Source organism: Phytophthora ramorum (genome assembly GCF_020800215.1).
Source record: "Phytophthora ramorum isolate Pr-102 chromosome Unknown Phyram_PR-102_s0002, whole genome shotgun sequence".
Taxonomy (NCBI): domain Eukaryota; phylum Oomycota; class Peronosporomycetes; order Peronosporales; family Peronosporaceae; genus Phytophthora; species Phytophthora ramorum.
In genome coordinates, this window is record NW_027150648.1 from 1,622,398 (window position 1) to 1,642,479 (window position 20,082).

The 20,082-nt window shown below is 57.0% G+C and overlaps 7 protein-coding genes across 8 annotated transcripts; 5 read left to right on the top strand and 2 right to left on the bottom strand.

Annotated features, from left to right (window-relative positions):
* Nucleotides 1-1,631: 1,631 nt before the first annotated feature.
* KRP23_1916 (uncharacterized protein) lies at nt 1,632-3,719 on the top strand (the record flags this gene model as incomplete). Its single annotated transcript, XM_067886582.1, has 1 exon — nt 1,632-3,719. The coding sequence occupies one exon, from the start codon at nt 1,632-1,634 to the stop codon at nt 3,717-3,719; it is 2,088 nt and encodes a 695-aa protein (XP_067749251.1).
* A 373-nt stretch (nt 3,720-4,092) lies between these two features.
* Nucleotides 4,093-4,853, bottom strand: KRP23_1917 (uncharacterized protein; the record flags this gene model as incomplete). The annotated part of the gene is made up of 2 exons (XM_067886583.1): nt 4,093-4,181; nt 4,250-4,853. The coding sequence occupies 2 exons, from the start codon at nt 4,851-4,853 to the stop codon at nt 4,093-4,095; spliced, it is 693 nt and encodes a 230-aa protein (XP_067749252.1).
* Nucleotides 4,854-4,938: 85 nt separating this feature from the next.
* Nucleotides 4,939-8,262, top strand: KRP23_1918 (Protein FAM184A; the record flags this gene model as incomplete). Of its 2 annotated transcripts, XM_067886585.1 has the most annotated exons (2): nt 4,939-7,342; nt 7,414-7,433. In XM_067886585.1, 2 exons carry the CDS (start codon nt 4,939-4,941, stop codon nt 7,431-7,433), a joined length of 2,424 nt encoding a protein of 807 aa, XP_067749253.1. The 2 variants fall into 2 exon arrangements, with proteins under 2 accessions (XP_067749253.1, XP_067749254.1); XM_067886586.1 differs by having other exon boundaries at nt 4,939-8,262.
* Nucleotides 8,263-8,607: 345 nt separating this feature from the next.
* KRP23_1919 (COP9 signalosome complex subunit 4) lies at nt 8,608-10,151 on the top strand (the record flags this gene model as incomplete). The annotated part of the gene is made up of 5 exons (XM_067886587.1): nt 8,608-8,631; nt 8,751-8,795; nt 8,872-8,929; nt 8,990-9,027; nt 9,093-10,151. The coding sequence occupies 5 exons, from the start codon at nt 8,608-8,610 to the stop codon at nt 10,149-10,151; spliced, it is 1,224 nt and encodes a 407-aa protein (XP_067749255.1).
* Nucleotides 10,152-11,227: 1,076 nt separating this feature from the next.
* Nucleotides 11,228-13,399, top strand: KRP23_1920 (uncharacterized protein; the record flags this gene model as incomplete). Its single annotated transcript, XM_067886588.1, has 2 exons — nt 11,228-12,322; nt 13,298-13,399. The coding sequence occupies 2 exons, from the start codon at nt 11,228-11,230 to the stop codon at nt 13,397-13,399; spliced, it is 1,197 nt and encodes a 398-aa protein (XP_067749256.1).
* A 66-nt stretch (nt 13,400-13,465) lies between these two features.
* Nucleotides 13,466-13,837, bottom strand: KRP23_1921 (uncharacterized protein; the record flags this gene model as incomplete). The annotated part of the gene is made up of 1 exon (XM_067886589.1): nt 13,466-13,837. One exon carries the CDS (start codon nt 13,835-13,837, stop codon nt 13,466-13,468), a length of 372 nt encoding a protein of 123 aa, XP_067749257.1.
* A 3,748-nt stretch (nt 13,838-17,585) lies between these two features.
* Nucleotides 17,586-17,957, top strand: KRP23_1922 (uncharacterized protein; the record flags this gene model as incomplete). The annotated part of the gene is made up of 1 exon (XM_067886590.1): nt 17,586-17,957. One exon carries the CDS (start codon nt 17,586-17,588, stop codon nt 17,955-17,957), a length of 372 nt encoding a protein of 123 aa, XP_067749258.1.
* Nucleotides 17,958-20,082: the final 2,125 nt, after the last annotated feature.

Here is a 20,082-nt window from a genome sequence, read left to right on the forward strand (position 1 = left end):
GGTGCGGGGGGTGCAGTGTGATGCGCCTTTAAGACTGAAGTGCTCATCTTCGCGGTGCTGGCAGCAGCACCACCAGAACGACTCGACTACTGGAGCCTGCACGGCGACTAGAGGACACGCCAAGGGCGCTGCAAGCTTCAACACCGACTGTCAGCGTCAACGCTTCAACGTCGCCGGCTCCATGTCGGCTCCGCAGCCCTCATCACTGCAGCAGTCACCCAAGCGCCCACCTTCTGATGGCCTCCGATTGCCATGGAATCATCTGGGCCGGGGCCTTTTCATCGGAGACTCTAGCCCGATCCAGCAGCGACAGTGGTGGTGATGGCCATCGATCTTAACCGACAGCTCCAACGGCAATCGGAGCAATGGCGATGCCTCCAGTACGTGTTCACCGTCATGGCCACCACCAAGTTCAATCGAGCAGACATTTCGCCATTTGACCCCGAGGCGGCAGGCTCAACACGCTGCGCTCGTAGAGGTCCGACACCGGGCTCGATCCATCCGCTGTTTTTCAGAAACTAGTCGAGTCCTTCTCCCATCACGGTTGCTGCTGCCTGGTCGTGCCATCGCAGGGCATCAAGTCGCGCATGCTCTCGTGCCTGTTCTCGCTGACGAAAATGTAAAGACGGCAGGCTCTCGAGATGCCCCAAAAGTTTTTCAAGGTGGAGGCTCCGGTGGTCCGGCCGCACCTTATTCAGGCTGTGCTAGGCTGTCCACGAAACTTTGGGTCGTCGTGCAGGGCCGAGCTGCTCCTCGGGCATCAACATGGAGAGCTAAGAGACGACAAGAAGATGGTACGCTTTGCTCGGCGAGAACTAATGGCGCGCCTAAAGAACGAGGGAGCATGTATACGTGAGTCAACGCGGACGTTGTGCGTGTGGCAGCGCGGCGCGGCTCGTATCAAGGTGCTGGACGACGCCACGCACACCGCCCAAGTAGGCTGCCGAGGCGATCGCCAACTGATCCACACGCCAGCGTGTTATTGCGGCCACGGCGGCGCCGATATCTGCTGCAGCACCGGCTGGGGCGGCACTGAGCCGGCCGCCATCCAGTGAGCTCCGATTCAACTTGTGCAGATTGCGGAAGAGGACGCCAAGTGCCTAAATCCCACATGGCTCCATACACTGATAGCTGCCGCCCACAGTCACGGTACAGTAAGCATGGTTCAGGTTTCGCGTTGCGCGTGGCCCAGTCACGGCCGCTCGACTTCTCCGGCCTCAATCGGCGCCACAGGAGACTAGAAACGCTATATAACAACGAGCTCCATCTAATCTGAGCCATGCCGGCAGCGGAAAGCTGTTCCTCCGCCATAGTAAAGCGCCGATCTGGTCGATGGCGCGCTTTGACGGAGCAGCGGGAGCATCGGCCCAGATGGGCCCAGGCCGGACTCTACAGGCTCCCAACGCTCCATACTGGCGACGTTTAACGACGGCAGGTCGTGTATTCGCCCACAGCAGCTGGGACTCTCGCCGCCATACAGCTGGACTCGGCGCTCCGCCCAGACAGCGACTGACTCTCTGCTCCCAGCCCATGATGCCGGAGCTCGCTCCCGAAGCTCTGCTACCCGCTCATTCTCCAATAAGACTTCTGCTGAGCAGCGAAAAGGTTCGACAGCACAGCAGTAGAAGAGTATGAAGGTCGCCAAGGGACTCGTCCTCGCCGCCGTCTTGTGCGCGGCGCAGGTGAACGCCATCGACTTCAACTCCGCCACCTTAACGAGCAGCGACGCCGGCGGCGTCTCAGGCGCCTCCGGCACCGCCGACCAGTCGGTCACCCAGACGCAGACCGGCACGTCGGTGGCCGGCTCGGCCGCCACCTACTCGAGCGCGGCCTCCACCGCCGCCTCGGGCGGTTCCGCCGCTACTTTTTCCACCGCAGCTTCAGGCGGTTCAGCCGCTACCGATTCAACCGCGGCGTCGGCCGGCTCGGCTACTACTACCACCTCGACCGCCGCGTCGGCCGGTTCAGCCGCTACTTTCTCGTCAGAGAGCAGCGCGGCCGGCACGGACTCGGCTTCGTGCAGTCAGGAATTCTCGACGGCTGGCAGTGAGACGACCGATAGCAGCGCTGTGGGCGGCGCTACGGACTCGGCCTCGTGCAGTCAGGAGTTCTCGACGGCCGGCAGCAGCGACACGGCCGACGACTCGTGCAGTCAGGAGTTCTCGGTCGCTGGATCGGAGGACTGCAGCAACGAGTATGACATCGCCGGATCGGACTGCAGCAACGAGTACGACATTGCTGGATCGGACGATTGCTCGGAAGGGTACGACATCGCGGGCTCCGACACGGTCGACACGACCTCAAGCAGCACCGGCACCACCGACACTGGCACCACCGACACTGGCGCCTCAACAGACACGAGCACCACGACGGGCGGCAGTTCCACGGGTACTACTGACACGAGCACGGACACGTCCACCACAGACACGGGTGCGTCCACCGACACGTCCACCACCGACACCTCGACCACCGACACGGGTGCTTCCACGGTCTCGAGCACTGGTACGACCGATACGGGTGCGTCTACCGACACGTCCACAACTACGACGGGTGGAAGCTCTTACTCGGACACGACGCAGAACTCTACTCCGTCGACCGACACGTCCACTACGACCAGCAGTCAGGACACGTCTACGGACACTTCTACGACGCCCGATACGTCCACGGACACGACCACTACCGGCGGCTCCACGGATACTTCTACCGACACGTCCACGGACACGACCACTACCGGCGGCTCCACTGACACGTCTACCGACACGACCACCACCGGTGGCTCCACGGATACGTCAACTGACACGTCCACCGACACGACCGCGACTGGTGGCTCCACGGACACGACTACTACCGGCAGCTCCACCGGCACCACTGACACTGGCGTTGACGCTTCTGCTGGCTCGGACTGCTCCGAAGAGTACGACATCGCTGGCAGCGAAGACTGCAGCCAGGAGTACGACATTGCTGGCTCGGACTGCTCGCAAGAGTACGACGTCGCCGGCTCCGAGTCGTGCAGCCAGGAGTTCTCTGTGGCTGGCAGCAGCGACACCGCTGACGAGTCGTGCAGCCAGGAATTCTCCACCGCTGGAAGTGAGACCACAGACACTAGCTCCACGGAAGCTTCAGCCGCCACCTCAACTGGTGCCTCGGCTGCTACTTCCACTGAGGCTTCGGCCGCCACCTCAACGGGTGCGTCGGCTGCCACCTCAACGGGTGCGTCGGCTGCCACCTCAACGGGTGCGTCGGCTGCCACCTCTACCGGTGCATCGGCTGCCACCTCCACGGAGGCCTCGGCTGCTACCTCGACGGGTGGCTCGGCCGCCACGTACTCGTCGGGTGCTTCGACGGCGTCGTCCACTGCCGCTTCATCGGCTACTGAGTCTTCGGGCTCTGACTCCGTGCTCACCTTCTCACCGTCGGCCGCCGGCGCGGCATACAGTGGCAGCACCACGGCAACCACCACGACGAGCAGCGGCAGCACTGGTAGCAGTGCCGGCCAGAACACACAGCAGCAGACGCAGTTCAGCGTCGAAGCTGTCAAGTTCAAGTCGGGCGACGACGAGTCGGAAGGCGTCAACCCCGTCCCCATTGTGGCTGCGGTCGGTGCTTGCGCTGTGCTTGCCATCGCCGCCACGGTCTACATGAAGCGACGGAACACTAAGAAGAACACGAAGAAGGCTGCGGGCGACATCTTCACCGTCGACAAGAACTCGGCTCTGTAAGTCGAGCCGAGCTAGAGCCATGTCCCGTGCCGTGCAAACGCCGTCTCAATGCGCTGGTTGCAATGAATGACAGACGTTGGAAAACCTCCATCGAGAAACGAACCGAGGGGAAGTGAGTGTGAGTGCGTTACCATCTTGTATGCAAGAAGAACTATGTGGATTTCGAGTATTTTGAAGCTGACTTGGACCCTCCCTCAGTCTCTGCTCCCGCTCGCTTGCCGAACGCGGTCGTGCTGTGTATGTCGTTTTCCTTCGTCAGACCATTCGCGCGCCGCGTCTTGGGCTGGCCTGTGTGTCTTTGAGTGAGTGAGTTTCGAGTTTGTTCAAATAGAAAGTGCCAACCTTTAGCCTCTTCCTTCCTGTGTTGTTTCCATTAAACCACGCTGTACTCTGCCATGAGCATCATCGATAGTACAACGACCGCAATAGCGTTGACTTGCATCCCAGGAAGCGTCGAAGCGCCTACAGGTCATTACATCACCATGACTATGAAAACTCTCAGCAACCCCAAATAAGGCATTGATCCGTACCATTCCTCGACCCTTTGGCCCACACCTCCACCTCCCGGATGCCGTAGATCACCCGTTCATTTGTGCTGCTGGTTGTGGCGCGCACGCCGTCGTCTTGGCAGGAATACTCGTCACTGCAGACGTTGGGCGCCTCAATGGCGACTCGAATGTATCGGAACGTGGACGTGACCTTGGCGAGCCCTTCCGTGAGGTTGTCCACTCGGTCGTAGGTGCCGGTGAGGTTGAATACGGCGAGGATGCTCGTGAACTCTACGCCGTCGTACGACGTCCGGATGAGGTAGCTCCTGGGCGACAAGAAGCCGTGCCAGCGCACCACAATCCGCGAAAGGGTCGGCGCCAACGAGCTCATGTTCACCTGCCAGAAAACCTGCTCGGTGGCGTTGTCACCGGCCGACCACCAGCTCGTTTCGTCCGGGAAGCCGTCGTTGGCGTTGCCAGGCACGAACTCCGTGTCGTGTAGCGGGTTGGGTGCGTAGTTGTAGTAGCTACTGGCGTGCGCAGCTTCCCCGATCGCGGCATTGAATTCCACGCCGGGGAAGCTCACCTCACCCCGGACAACGGAGACCGCTGCCACCAACACGACGTGCAAGATCCCGAGTGCCATCTAATTTTGCTGTCAAGGGCCGCATGTCGGCGTTGCAGTGAGTGTCCGTTTCGGTACGTCGGACAAGTCGGAACTTGGCTTTAGGATGAGCGCGAGTGCGGCGGCGTCGGCCGCGGCGGCCGAACTGCACCTCAAGATGTGCAAGAAGGTGGCGCAGCTCACCAAGGTCATTTTCCAGCTCAACACGCGCAACGAGGACTACCAGAGCGAGGCGGAGCACTCTCGGACGGCACATGCAGCAGAGATCCAGCGGGTGACGCAGGATGCAGCCGACAAGATGCGCGCGTTGCAGACCAAGTTGCAGACGCACGCGGCGACTGCAGCGCAGAGAGAGCGACAGCATGTTGCGGATAGACACAAGTTGGTGAGTGAGAACCAGCAGCAGCAACGGCGGACGCAAGCGAGTCGCGCGGCGGACGAGGAAGCTTTTCGCACCAAAGTGACGGAGCTGGAGGCTCAGGTGCAAGCCGCCCAACGAGCTTTTGACGCGCGCGTGGAGCAGCTCTCGCAGCTCGCGGCGACCAAGGAGAAGCAGCGAGAATTGAGTTCGCAGGAAGAGGCAGCAGCTCTAGCGGCGAAGCTGCAGGAGCTGAGCGAGAAGCACACGGACGAGGTGGAGCAGCTCGTGACGACGTCCAACGCCAAGTACAATAAAATGCTGGCCGAGCAGCTCCGAGCACAAGACGCGCTCAAAGCCGATCTCGTGAGTGTTAAGCACGACTGGGAGAAGCAGAAGCAGGAGGCAGCGGCGGAGCAGGAGCGCCAGCGCTTGGCTCAGGATGTGACAGCCAAAGCAGCTTTCGACAAGATGAAGCACGAGCTGGTGACCAAGATTGAGGCCTTGCTGGTTGACGCGGAGACTCTGCGAGGCAGCGAGACCAAGCTGCGCGAGGAGAAGGAGAAGTTCATCAAGAACCAGCAGGAAGCAGCGCGGGCCACGAAGCAACTCGAGCTGCAGCTCGCCAAGGCGCAGCAGGACGCGCAAAGCGTGCGGCAAGATACCTCCGCGCATTCCGAGGAGCTTCAGCGGATGCTGGCTGTCAGCACGGGTAAGATCGACGAGCTGGCGCAGGAGCTCGTGGCGCTCAAACAAACGCTGCAGACCCGGGATCGAGCTCTGGTGCAGGCTCAGAAGAGCCAGGAGGCAGCGCACTTGGAGACTTTGCAGCAAACTGCGAACGCGTCGGAGCTTGAAGCGCAGCTCAGGCGACAGCTACTCGAACACGAGTTGCAGCGTGAGGGCAGCAAGCGTGAAGCTCTGCTTGGTTCGCAGCAGATTGAAGCGGGGCAAACGCAGATCAAGAAGCTGGGAGAAGAGCTTGCAGCCGCACAGAAGACGATCGTAGAGATGCAGGCGGAAGGTGCAAGCAGCGCACTCAGTCACGCGAAGCTCAAGCACGAGTTGGAGCGTGTAGCTGCCGAGGCAACGCAAGCCCAAGTCGACAGCGAGCGAGCTTCGACGCTCCTCAGACAGACGCACGACAAGAAGCTTCAAGAACTCAGGAGCTCTCACACGCACGAGATGGAAACTCAACGAGCGTCGGCAGCAAAGCAGTTGGAGCAGTTAGAGCTGCGCATGAGCGAGGCCTCTGCAAAGTCGTCTGATGACCGGATAGCTGAGCTGAAGAGGGCCCACCAGGACGTTTTGACGGACCACGAGGCGGCTTCCAAGGCAGCGCAGACCAAACTCCGGGACGAAATCGTGACACTGGAGGTGCAAGCCACGGCGTTACAAGGACAACTTGCAGCTCAATCCCAACAAGTCGCAGATTTACAGAAGAAACACGCCGACTTGACGCGGCAGCTCGAGAGCTCGCAGCAGCAAGTAGCATCGTTACAGTCGGCGAAAGACGCGCTGCAGGCATCTACACAAAAATCGCACAAGGAGCGCGATGCAGCGCATCAGAAGCAGATTCGTGAACTGGAGACACAACGCGAGAACGCGATCAAGACTCGCATGGCGGAGGAAGCACAGCAGGAGCTCCAACACTCAAAGGCTCTGGTTCAGTTAGCGCAAGAGCACGCAGCAGCGCTCCAGGAAGGCACTCTACAGTTCGAGACGCAGAGGTTACACGAGCTTGCTGCTCAAGAGAAATCCATGCGGGAGCTGTACGAACCGCAACTCGCGCAACTCCGTGACGATGTTGATAACCTACAACGAGCGCTTGGCGCTTATACTGAAGAGGCTTCAGAGGCGCGAAGGTCAATGGAGGAAACACGTTTGTTCGAGCAAGAGCGGCTTCGTAGCGCCATTGTCAGTTTTGCCCAGCGCACGGTAGCAGAACGTGCTCACACGGAGGAAGTAGCTCGACAGGAGCTGGAAACCCTTCGGCTTAGTTACAGCAAGCAACAGGATGAGCTGGAGAAGCGATTGACGGAGGAGTCGAGAGCTCAGATCGCGAGTCTGCAGGCGAGGGCTGACTCGGACTTTGCCCGATTATCAGCGGACCATCGTCAAGAGCTCCAGGCATCCGCTCAACAGCACGCGGGTGCACTGCAAACGTTACAGGCGAGTTTGAATAGCGCCCAAGAACGAGCAATCGTGGCTGAACGTGCTCAGGCCGCGGAGCAGCTGTCTGAAATGAGCTCCAAGAAAGACCGTGAGCGGTCGGAGGCGCTGCTAGATGCACAAAAGGCGCATGACCAGCAGTACGGCGAGCTACGCGGACGGCTGGAGTCAACAGAAGAAGCTCTGACTAGGAAGACTCTCGACTGGGCGAGCGCTATGCGCGAAGGCCAGCATTTAGGCGCTGCTTTAGCTGCGAAGACGGAGGAGTGGGCTCAAAAGCTAGCAGCTTTGGAGAAGAGCTCGCGCGAGCAAGTGGAGACGCTGAAACTAGCCGCAAAACGAGAAATGGACAAGCTGCTGGAGGAAAACTTGGCCGAGACGAAGCAGTTGAGCGACGAATTCGAGGAAACTCGACGCGTCATGGCCGAAAAAGTCGCGTACCTCAAAACGACCATCACGGAATGGCAGGACAAATACGCTCGACGCGAGAGCCGCACTGAAGACGTCGCTCGCATCGTCGAGCTTGACCGACTTGTGGTGGAGAAGGACGCGCTAGTACGGAGGACGCTGGACGAGATGGCCTACTTCAAACGAGAGCTCTTGAATCGCGAGGAAATGTACAACAAGACGTTTGCGCGGACGCCCAACGTTGGGATGCTGCAGGTGCTCAAGCCGCACGTGCAGATGCAGCAGTCTCTGAACCCAATGCCAAACCCGATGCACGCAACCCCACCACCGAGGTCACGAGGCAAAGCAAAGTCATTCGAGCAGCCAGGCGAGCTGCAGCGAAGACGGAGCGAGCGCAGCGGCTTCAATGCGTCGTCCCCATCCAGTGCAGCGTCTACAATGTCAACTAACCAGAAGGCCTTGCCACCGCTGCACAATAACCAGTTCAGTTAGACGATCGATGATCTGAATGGTACAGAACGTTCGTCTTTCGTGCACAAATTCTCAACCACCAGGGAACTCTCGTCGTCAGAGGGAAAAGCAGGTTGAAGTGCACCAAGACAAAATAGTCTGCTTTTGATAGCTCGTTTGTGAATTATAGTCCTAGTGTAAGGCTGTTGAATGAATCTGATTAGAAAGGTAATTGATTATCGAAGTGAGACTAAACGTATGTTTACTATGGAATGTATAATTGATACTACTATGTATTGCAAGATATAAGATAATAGGTGCTAAAAATTTAAGTGCGGTACCTGTATCCTCACTTTTGATCCGGAAGAAAGCCATCAACGAGTCAACATGGTGGACGCCGAGCTGCAGCGCGTACGTGCGACGCCCTGGGGGCGTTTCCTGCTGTGTTTTATATACCGGCGTATAGCGGAGACGCTGCACTATCTGATGGTATCCTTCTCATGCTGATTGCGGCCTTGCTGCTCGTGTAGATCGTGCGTATCGCGGACCAGAAGGAGAAAACGGCGGCGTACAAGGTACTATTGCTCATGCGCTGAGATAAGATGTTATGCAATGAGATGCACTGACTTATGCTATACTAATCTATTTTAGACGCTGCTGGAGGAGAAGCTGCAGGACCTGCACAGCCTCAAGACCATCGTGGCCCACTGTATGCTGCAGTCAATTTCAGTACTCTACAAATATCTTCACTAAACTCATGTATCTGCAGTGCTAGGAGAAGATGTGCTACTGGTGATCTCCCGAGCTGTACGTCTCCACTGCTGAGTAGAAGGTCAGATATCAACTTTTAAAACTCACCTTTGCTACTGCAGGTGATCACCCACCTGGCCTCGGTGGTCGCAGGTATCGACGTGGACGCGAACCCGTGGAAGCTCGACTTCATCTGCTTCTGCCTGGCCAAGATCAAGCCCCGCATCCTGTCGTTCGAGGAGCCCGACGTCATGTTCCGCGAGTCGCTGGCCGCCATGTACATGGACGAGGAAGAGTACATTGAGGCGGCCAAGGCGCTGGCTGCCATCAATCTCGAGAGCTCCACGCGCCAATACACGGACGTGGAGAAGGCCGAGAAGTACGTCAAGATCGCCGAGCTGTACCTGCAGGAGGACGAGACGGTGGACGCCGAGAACTTTATCAATCGCGCCTCGCGCTTCATCCACAACGTGGAGAACTGGGCACTCAAGCTGCGCTTCCAGGTGTCGTACGCGCGCATCCTCGACTCGAAGCGCAAGTTTTTGGACGCTGCACTGCGCTACTATGAGTTCTCGCAGTCGAAGCCTGATGAGGTGGACCCGGACGACTTGCTGGAGTTGCTGAGCAAGGCTGTAACGTGCGCTATCTTGGCGTCCGCCGGCCCGCAGCGCTCGCGTCTTTTGGGTACGCTGTATAAGGACGAGCGCGTGAAGAACAGCGAACACGTGGCGATCCTGGAGAAAATGTACACGGAGCAGCTGATTCGTCGCCCGGAACTGGTGCAGTTTGAGAAGAGTCTGCTACCGCACCAGAAGGCCGTGCTCTCCAATGGGTTCACTGTGCTAGAAAACGCCTTCCTCGAGCACAACTTGCTGGCTGCCAGCCGCGTGTATAGCAGCATCTCGCTCGAAGAGCTGGGTAAACTGCTCGAGATCGAACCTGCTAATGCTGAGCGCGTTGCCGCTACTATGATCGGCGAAGAGCGCATGAAGGGCAGCATCGACCAACACCTGGGCTTCCTCGAGTTTGAAAACACGGAAGACGAGGTTCTGGCAGCTTTTGACACGCGAATCAGCTCTGTGTGCTTCAACGTGAACCAATGCGCCGAGCAGATTGAGCAGCAGTATCCGGACATCGTACGCCAGCTTTCTGCCGCTGCCGCAACTGCGACAGCTTCCTAGAGGATATCGAGCTAGTGCTGCAAGTTGGCGGAAAACTAACTGGGTTCGAAAGGAACGGACAATCGACCACCATTATTCTCTTGGCCGCGGCATTTTATCCGTCGGATTTTTGTGGCTGCTCATCCAACAACTAGCGCCGACTGGTGCCAACGCCTGGGCTACACGATTGAACTTTACCTTGACAGGATTGATAGCGTGTCTTTGGCGTCTGGATTGATAACAACGCGGGCGTACCTACTAACAGTAGCGTGAAGTCCACCGCAGTTTGGGGTCTATCTTGTAATCAGCGTTGCTGAGTTATCAAATCCATGAGCATCCGGTCATCTGATCCGAGCGGACACCGCGATGCGTGATCGACATGATATCTCAGCAACAAGTGTCCGGGCTCAGCAGATAGCGACAGAGCCCGCCGACACAGCAATTTGCAAGGCTCTTCACCGCTACCCAATCGTGGGGATCCGTCGATGCCTTTGATCCCGTTGCGGACAGGACCTTGAGCTCCCGGAGGCTCCATTGCAGTGCGTCCATTCGGTCTCATCATCTTCTCTATCTTCCTGCCCGAGGTCCTGATACAAGCTTCAACTCCAAAGACCAATCAACCACAGACCAACTAGCAAACTACTCGCTTCGCAGATTTGCATGGCCCGGTTTTCAGCGGCCTCGCCACGCCGCGACTGGAGACATTTTGCTTGCACCTTGGCGACAAGCTCTCGTTGGGCGGCGGCACACGCGCCGCTGCTCGAAGCAACAAACCGCTGCAAGCACCTCGCAGTCATCACTTGGTACCATCTCAACCACCTTTGTACTGGGAACGATTGGCAAGAAGCGAATGATGCCTTGGAGCCGCGTCTGCTGCTGCACTTGTCTGTGGAGCGGACCGAGGTCGTGCGGAGGTAAGAGGCACCACCTTCATGCCCCGTTGGTCCGAGCCACGTGCCAGAGTAGAACTTGTCGGGGATTATTCACCTTGACATGAGCCCAAAGGGTGACTCGTACGCAACCTACGTTGTTTCGCCGTTGGCGCTTTTCAAGCACGTGCAACTCGATGTCCATTTCCGTTTTTGCTTTCGCTCACCATGGGCTCTCCAACCTCCGCAGAGCGCTCCTCTCTCTCCTTCGCCGCTGCGAGCAACAGCCAACCGCAGAAGGTGGCGTCTCCTGCTCCTGCTGGTTTCTACGACGGTCTCAAGTCCCCCGCTGACCTCGAAGGCGGAGCACTTCGGCCCGGTGGTCCGCCGTCTTCGCTGTACTCACGACAGCACCTTGGTCTGGCAGCCCATCAGATTTCCGTCGCTATCGTGTATGGCTCCATCTCCGGTGTCATCTACTCCGTGCTGAACAACTACCTCAACATGAGCGCGGTGCTTGTTGCAACCGCACAGGCGCTTGTGAGAGTTCCACACGCTCTTCGAGTTTTCACCGGCCTCATTTCGGACTGCTACCCCATCTTCGGCTACCGTCGTCGGCCATACATGGTGATTGGTTGGGCCTTGGCCTTTGTTTGCTGCTTGATCATGGCTGTCGTTCCACTGGGAGACCCATACTACGGCGACGCATCGCTCGAGGATATCCCCGAAAGCGAGTGGACCGTGGAGCAGCAGGCGCTGATCAACTACGAAGCACCAAACGAGGGAATCCGTCTCATCATCCTCTTCATGCTGGCCCACCTCGGTACCATCATCGCCTACGGAGCTGCTGATGGTTACCTGGTTGAGTTGGCGCAGCGCGAGCCAGAGGCCATTCGTGGTTCGATCCAGACGGATATTGCCATCGTGACTGCCATAGCTGGGATATTGACGTCGTTCATGACGGGTATTGGCCTCAACAGCGAGGCGTACGGAGGAACCTTCTCGTGGGATATGGGCTTCGGTGGCGTCATGGGCGTGTGTGCTGCCTTCTCGCTGGTCACCGCCCCACTCTGCTGGTTCTGCGTTACGGAGGAGAAAGCCCCTGCTCAAGCCACGGGTCCGTTCTTCGCATACCTGTACGATTTCATGCAGTACCGAGTGATCTACCAGGTCCTCGCCTTTCGGTTTTTCAACCACATCTTCTCCAACTTCTCGGTCACCGCGTCTAGCAAGATCAAGAGCATCTGGTCCAATGTTGAGCCTCTGAACGATGGTATTGCAAGCATGATCTCCTCCATTGTGAGCCTTGCTGCGCTCTACGCGGTGCGCAAGTGGGGTCTCCACTGGAGCTGGCGCTGGGTGGTTATCCTGTGCCAGATTTTTGTAGTGGTCATTGACTGCTTCCCGACCTTCTTGACGATCTGGGATATCTACCGGAGCCAGTGGTTCTGGTTGGGAGTACCCTTGTTGGCAGAGGTCCCGAGTAGCATTGGCGAGCTTATCGCGAAACTCTTCGTCATTGAGATCGCCGACCCAGGAAGCGAGGCAACGGTCATGGGTCTCATCATCACCATCAACAACATCGGCACGCCATTCTCTACCGTCATGTACAAGTCCATCGATTCGCACTTCAGTATCACGGCAAAGGATCTCAAGAAGGACACTCACGAGGTCCGGATGGATGTGACCTACGCCTACCTGATCGCTTACGCGTTCAACTTGGCGTCCATCGTGTTCGTGATGTGGCTCCCGCGTCAAAAGGAGCATGTGCACGAGTTGAAGCGCACAGGCGGGAAGAGTAAGATCATGGGCATCCTTACGATTGGCTACATCCTGTTCGGCTTCGTCTGGGTGGTGCTGACGAACGCATTGACGCTCTCAACGTCAACAAGCTGCCTGCGCATTGCTGGCGGGACTGGGTGCTGATCTTTACAGAGTAGGAAGAGGTTTTGAGGATCATTCTACTAGGTTTTGGACTTGAATTGGAGTATTCACTTTGTTACGTGAAAATGGATCGACAACAAACGATTTTTTTGGTAAGCGATCCCGAAGTTTCTTGCGGAGATGACCCATAATATGTGTCGAACCAGCTTCTTCTCGCTAATCTGGTTAGTCGCGCATGCGTGCATTGCACTTCAAGTCCGCTGGCAGGGTAGTAAAAACGGAGGCTGCCAGCCACCAACGTCGTGGTCTCCTGGCCAGCAGAAGAAGCCGTCGTCCTCCTCTAGTAACTCGTCTAAAAGATCCTAATTTAACCTTCAAGGTACATGTAGGCTTAAGAAAAACTCGCAAATGTAGTGGTATTTCTTGCATCCGTCTACAAACATCAAGCGGAACGCGCTGTTCCTTTCTATGGTGCGCCATCGAACGACACGACTCAAACTCTTTTACACGCAGTGACTGGCGTGTTGGCTACCGCAAGGTGGCGTTCTCGGTAGGCCCCAGCCATTTCAACAGTGAGCCACCTTAGTTATCATCGTCGTCCGTGTCCTTCTTGTCCTTGCTCTTCTTCTCGGACTTCTGCTCCTTGTCGTCACCGCTTGTTCCCTTCTTGTCGCCTTCGTCGCTCTTCTTGTCGGAGTCCTGGTCCTTTTCGTCATTGCCATTGTCGCTGGTCTGCTCCTTGTCGTCGCCGGACTTCGATGAGCTTTTCTTCTGCGAGCTACCACGGAGCGAGCTCGCTTTGGAGGCGCTGCTGGTCTGTTCGACAGATGTCTGCGCGGTCGAAGAACCGCTGGATGTTTGTGCGGTGCTGGTTGCCGAGGACACCTCGCCGTTGATGTGCACGTCGCTCTCCGAGTACTGGCACAGCGGAGCGGACGGGCCGTCGCCCAGCATGGACGGCTCACCGTCGGCGTTGCCCTGCGACCACTGGCAGATCTTCACCTTGTCGCCGCTCGACTTGACCCAGATGTTGCTCAGCGTGGCCTCATCGTTCCAGTTCTTGTTCACGGTCACGATGGCGTTGCCCGGGTTCACGACGTAGACGTTGGAGACGGACACCTTGCGGGCCTTGTCACCGCACGTGCCGCACGAGCGGTAGAGCTTGCTGATGTCCTCGCCGTAGAAGCCGTCGATCTTGACGGAGCCGAGGCCGTTGTGCTGGATGACCTTGTCGTCGGCCGAGCGAGCGCCGCCTCCCGTGACCGTGGACACGCTGGAGGCAGTGCCGCCCTTGATGCTCAACGCGTCCTCGCACACGTCGTCCCACCAGACGTTATCGATGGTGCAGTCGCTGTTGTCGCAGTGGACACCCTCCATTTGGTTCTTGCCGATGATGGCGTTCTTGAGGGTGCCACCGGCCTCCACGAGGAACACGGCTGTGGACGACCCACTTTCGGACTGACCCTCACATGAGACGTCCGAGCGCTCGAAGGTCTGCATCTTGCCGTCGAAGACCTCGCCGGCTTTCACCGTGTACGCCTCGGCGTACTGCACAGTACCCGTACTGGTGGGCCACGTGCCGTCCGGCACAGAGGCAGCCGAGGCGACGGCAGCGGCGAAAACAGCGGAGGCGGCAGCAATAGCGAAAATCTTGACCATCTTGAACTGGAGTCGGGTTGGATGACTGTGGAGTTGTTGGAGGCCTTGTGGTGCGCGAGGCAGATTGGAGAATGAGACGAGTTGGGAGATCGACCCATAGTGACCGAGCGCCGGCTCGGGCGATTCATTCGTACTCGAACAGAAAAAGAAGTTACCAGGACACTGGTGGCACTTTGATGTCCAGGGAAACGAGCCTGTGTATCGCCTCGTCCAGCTTGTTCGAAGGAAACACACACGACATTGAGACGGGAAACGGGATTCAATAATGTGTTTGCCTCTTTGGCCGCCACAGCGTTGCCATGTGCTGCGATGGAACTTTGGATGGGGTCTAGTCCACACTCATTGATGTAGCCGTGGTGTCTACTCGTGAATTGTTCATCATGAGGAAGCGGTGCCTGCACTCTTGGAACAGTTGACTGGTGTTTCGGCAATGGAGTGCCGAGCGCAAACCACTCGTTACAGGCTGGATATATTGAAGTTGTTGAATTGGTGCTGTCTTTCGCCGTCCACGATCGGCCGATCTCGGTGTGACAACATGACAGCTTTGACTGCTGAAAAGAGGCTCAGACAGCATGTACACTGCATTGACGGCCTGCGTCTCAGGTAAGATGAATCATTGTAGCAGCGGAGCGACTGCAATCTTTGCATTTCGGGGAGAGGCAAGGGTGAAAGGAAGACAGGGAAATTGGCCGCCTCACGGATAGACACAGCGCTATCCGTAGGTCGGCCGATACACCTTTTAATCCTGGCTCATTAGTCGTTTTGGTTATCGTTAATCCATGTGGTGTGTCTTCTACGGCAGCGGACACGGCCGGCATCGCGACCAACGATCGCTGCATGGCGACAGTGGTGGCTTGACAGATGCAAATCCTTCCAGGTGCCATCGCGGAAGATGCGAGCAGGCCCGTTGATTATTACAGCACCACTGGCTCAAACCCTCGACCATCGAGTCGACGGGTGCTCGCACGGGATGGCTTGTCGTGTATCACGAGCTCGCTACTCGCCATATCCGGCGGCTCCGGCTGCGGCAGCATGGTCGTACAACATACTACTACTACTAATAGTATTTTAGTATTAGACGATAGAAACAGTAACAATATATCACAACAACACAAATAAAAAAACGATATAGTATTAGTCGTACAACACACTAGTAGTACTATTGTTGATTGATACAAATAATAAATAATAGTATTATGTTGATAATAAACACAAACACTAACAGTATTATCAACAATAAATATTGTTAATGACATTATTATCGATTAAAAATACTATTAGTAGTAGTAGTATGTTGTACGACCATGCTGCCGCAGCCGGAGCCGCCGGATATGGCGAGTAGCGAGCTCGTGATACACGACAAGCCATCCCGTGCGAGCACCCGTCGACTCGATGGTCGAGGGTTTGAGCCAGTGGTGCTGTAATAATCAACGGGCCTGCTCGCATCTTCCGCGATGGCACCTGGAAGGATTTGCATCTGTCAAGCCACCACTGTCGCCATGCAGCGATCGTTGGTCGCGATGCCGGCCGTGTCCGCTGCCGTAGAAGACACACCACATGGATTAACGATAACCAAAACGACTAATGAGCCAGGATTAAAAGGTGTATCGGCCGACCTACGGATAGCGCTGTGTCTATCCGTGAGGCGGCCAATTTCCCTGTCTTCCTTTCACCCTTGCCTCTCCCCGAAATGCAAAGATTGCAGTCGCTCCGCTGCTACAATGATTCATCTTACCTGAGACGCAGGCCGTCAATGCAGTGTACATGCTGTCTGAGCCTCTTTTCAGCAGTCAAAGCTGTCATGTTGTCACACCGAGATCGGCCGATCGTGGACGGCGAAAGACAGCACCAATTCAACAACTTCAATATATCCAGCCTGTAACGAGTGGTTTGCGCTCGGCACTCCATTGCCGAAACACCAGTCAACTGTTCCAAGAGTGCAGGCACCGCTTCCTCATGATGAACAATTCACGAGTAGACACCACGGCTACATCAATGAGTGTGGACTAGACCCCATCCAAAGTTCCATCGCAGCACATGGCAACGCTGTGGCGGCCAAAGAGGCAAACACATTATTGAATCCCGTTTCCCGTCTCAATGTCGTGTGTGTTTCCTTCGAACAAGCTGGACGAGGCGATACACAGGCTCGTTTCCCTGGACATCAAAGTGCCACCAGTGTCCTGGTAACTTCTTTTTCTGTTCGAGTACGAATGAATCGCCCGAGCCGGCGCTCGGTCACTATGGGTCGATCTCCCAACTCGTCTCATTCTCCAATCTGCCTCGCGCACCACAAGGCCTCCAACAACTCCACAGTCATCCAACCCGACTCCAGTTCAAGATGGTCAAGATTTTCGCTATTGCTGCCGCCTCCGCTGTTTTCGCCGCTGCCGTCGCCTCGGCTGCCTCTGTGCCGGACGGCACGTGGCCCACCAGTACGGGTACTGTGCAGTACGCCGAGGCGTACACGGTGAAAGCCGGCGAGGTCTTCGACGGCAAGATGCAGACCTTCGAGCGCTCGGACGTCTCATGTGAGGGTCAGTCCGAAAGTGGGTCGTCCACAGCCGTGTTCCTCGTGGAGGCCGGTGGCACCCTCAAGAACGCCATCATCGGCAAGAACCAAATGGAGGGTGTCCACTGCGACAACAGCGACTGCACCATCGATAACGTCTGGTGGGACGACGTGTGCGAGGACGCGTTGAGCATCAAGGGCGGCACTGCCTCCAGCGTGTCCACGGTCACGGGAGGCGGCGCTCGCTCGGCCGACGACAAGGTCATCCAGCACAACGGCCTCGGCTCCGTCAAGATCGACGGCTTCTACGGCGAGGACATCAGCAAGCTCTACCGCTCGTGCGGCACGTGCGGTGACAAGGCCCGCAAGGTGTCCGTCTCCAACGTCTACGTCGTGAACCCGGGCAACGCCATCGTGACCGTGAACAAGAACTGGAACGATGAGGCCACGCTGAGCAACATCTGGGTCAAGTCGAGCGGCGACAAGGTGAAGATCTGCCAGTGGTCGCAGGGCAACGCCGACGGTGAGCCGTCCATGCTGGGCGACGGCCCGTCCGCTCCGCTGTGCCAGTACTCGGAGAGCGACGTGCACATCAACGGCGAGGTGTCCTCGGCAACCAGCACCGCACAAACATCCAGCGGTTCTTCAACCGCGCAGACATCTGTCGAACAGACCAGCAGCGCCTCCAAAGCGAGCTCGCTCCGTGGTAGCTCGCAGAAGAAAAGCTCATCGAAGTCCGGCGACGACAAGGAGCAGACCAACGACAATGGCAATGACGAAAAGGACCAGGACTCCGACAAGAAGAGCGACGAAGGCGACAAGAAGGGAACAAGCGATGGCGACAAGGAGCAGAAGTCCGAGAAGAAGAGCAAGGACAAGAAGGACACGGACGACGATGATAACTAAGGTGGCTCACTGTTGAAATGGCTGGGGCCTACCGAGAACGCCACCTTGCGGTAGCCAACACGCCAGTCACTGCGTGTAAAAGAGTTTGAGTCGTGTCGTTCGATGGCGCACCATAGAAAGGAACAGCGCGTTCCGCTTGATGTTTGTAGACGGATGCAAGAAATACCACTACATTTGCGAGTTTCTCTTAAGCCTACATGTACCTTGCTAAGATAGACTCCGCTGTGAACGTGGCGTTTGAAAAGGAATCCGTAGTGCATGGAAGTACATACTGTTATAATAAAATACATTCAGGGGCAGGTCATCCCCTGGAAGTGACGAGGCAGGAACGAATTGGCGTAACCGAGTTCAAGTGGCAAAGTTCCGTGTAGAAATACATCTGCATTTACCTTTGAACGCAAATCCCGTTAACTACCTGTTGCCACCCGGCAACAGCTTTAATCAACACGTCACAGCGCCAAAGTCAACAGAACAAACATTCTTTTGTATTTCTACGCACAAACATCAATTGGAGCAACAAGCTCCATTGTCATTTACATACTGCGATAAGGGCATTGCATGTATCGAGGACGTGGTTTCTAGGTCACATGGGTTGCCGAGCCCAGAGTAGCGTCCCGCTTAGTCGTCGTTATCCTTGTTCTCCTCGTCCTCCTCGTCGGTGGCCTTGGACTCAGAGCTTTCGGATGGAGCACTAGTTTCGGAACTCTCCGAGCTCTCCTGCTCCGTGCTACTGGACGGGCTGCTGGTTGTCTCAGTCTTCTGGGTCGTTGAGGCGCTCGACGCTTGCGTCACGCTTGAAGTGGACGAACCACTGCTTGCGGGCGGTGTCGAGGTCGAGGTCGAGGTTGAGGTCGAAGTAGTGGAGTTCGACGAGGTACTCGTGGCCGTCGACACATCCCCGTTCACGTGGATGTCGCTCTCCGAGTACTGGCACAGCGGATCCTTGATGCCATCGCCCAGCTCCGTCGGCTCACCGTCCTCACTGCCCTGCGACCACGCACAGACCGTGTATCCGTCGTCATCCGACGAGATGTAGATGTTGCTGAGTGTGGCCTCGTCCCCATAGTTGTCGTTCACCGTCACAATGCTCACGCTCGGGTTCACAGCGTACACGTTCGACACGCTCACAAACCGCTGCTTATCGCCGCAAGTACCACACGAACGGTACAGCTTGCCGAAGGTCTCGGCGTAGAAGCCGTCGATCTTGACGGTGCCGTATCCGTTGTGCTGGATCACCTTGTCGTCGGCGTTACGAGCGCCGCCGCCAGTGACCGTGGAAACGCTGGACGCCGAGCCGCCCTTGATGCTCAGAGCGTCCTCGCACACGTCGTCCCACCACACGTTCTCAATGGTGCAGTCGGAGTCGTCGCAGTGTACGCCCTCCATTTGGTCGGCACCAATGATGGCATTCTTGAGGGTCCCGCCGGCCTCCACGAGGAACACGGCTGTGGACGAACCGCTCTCGGACTGTCCATCACAAGAGATGTCCGAGCGCTGGTACGTCTTGAGACCGCCGTCGAAGGTCTCTCCAGCCGCGACCGTGTAGGGCTCCGTGTAGTAGACATCGCCCTGGCTGGTGGGCCACGTTCCGTCGGGAACAGAGGCGGCTGACGCGGTGGCAGCGGCGAAGACAGCAGTAGCGACAACAGTGAAACCCTTGACCATGTTGAACTGATAGAAACCGGAATTGTGTAGGCTGGACGGGAGATGTGTTGCTCACAAGGTGAATTGGGAAGTGAGAGGACTCGACAGTCTTGGTCGCGACTGCTGCTACTGCGGACTCATTTTTCGTCGGCTGTGAGTTCCTTGCCTAGCGAGAAGAGCGCTGGTGATGCAGGGGGGGGGGGGGGGGGGGGCTGAACTCGAGCTCCACCCAACTGATAGCTATGTCGAGATTAGGATCGGACAAGATTGGGCGTGGGTGTTTCCTCGCCCAGCTTGCACGCAAGAACCAACGACACCAGCAACGCGACTATAAAACCGATAGATAAATCCGAAGAGACAAAAGCGAGCCTATCCTGTCCCGAGGTGTGTGTGACCAGTAGCGATTATACTGACTTTAGCTGCGTTCGCTAGCAAAATAGCAACGCCTGTTCCCACACAAGCCTGAAAACAACACGTTGGT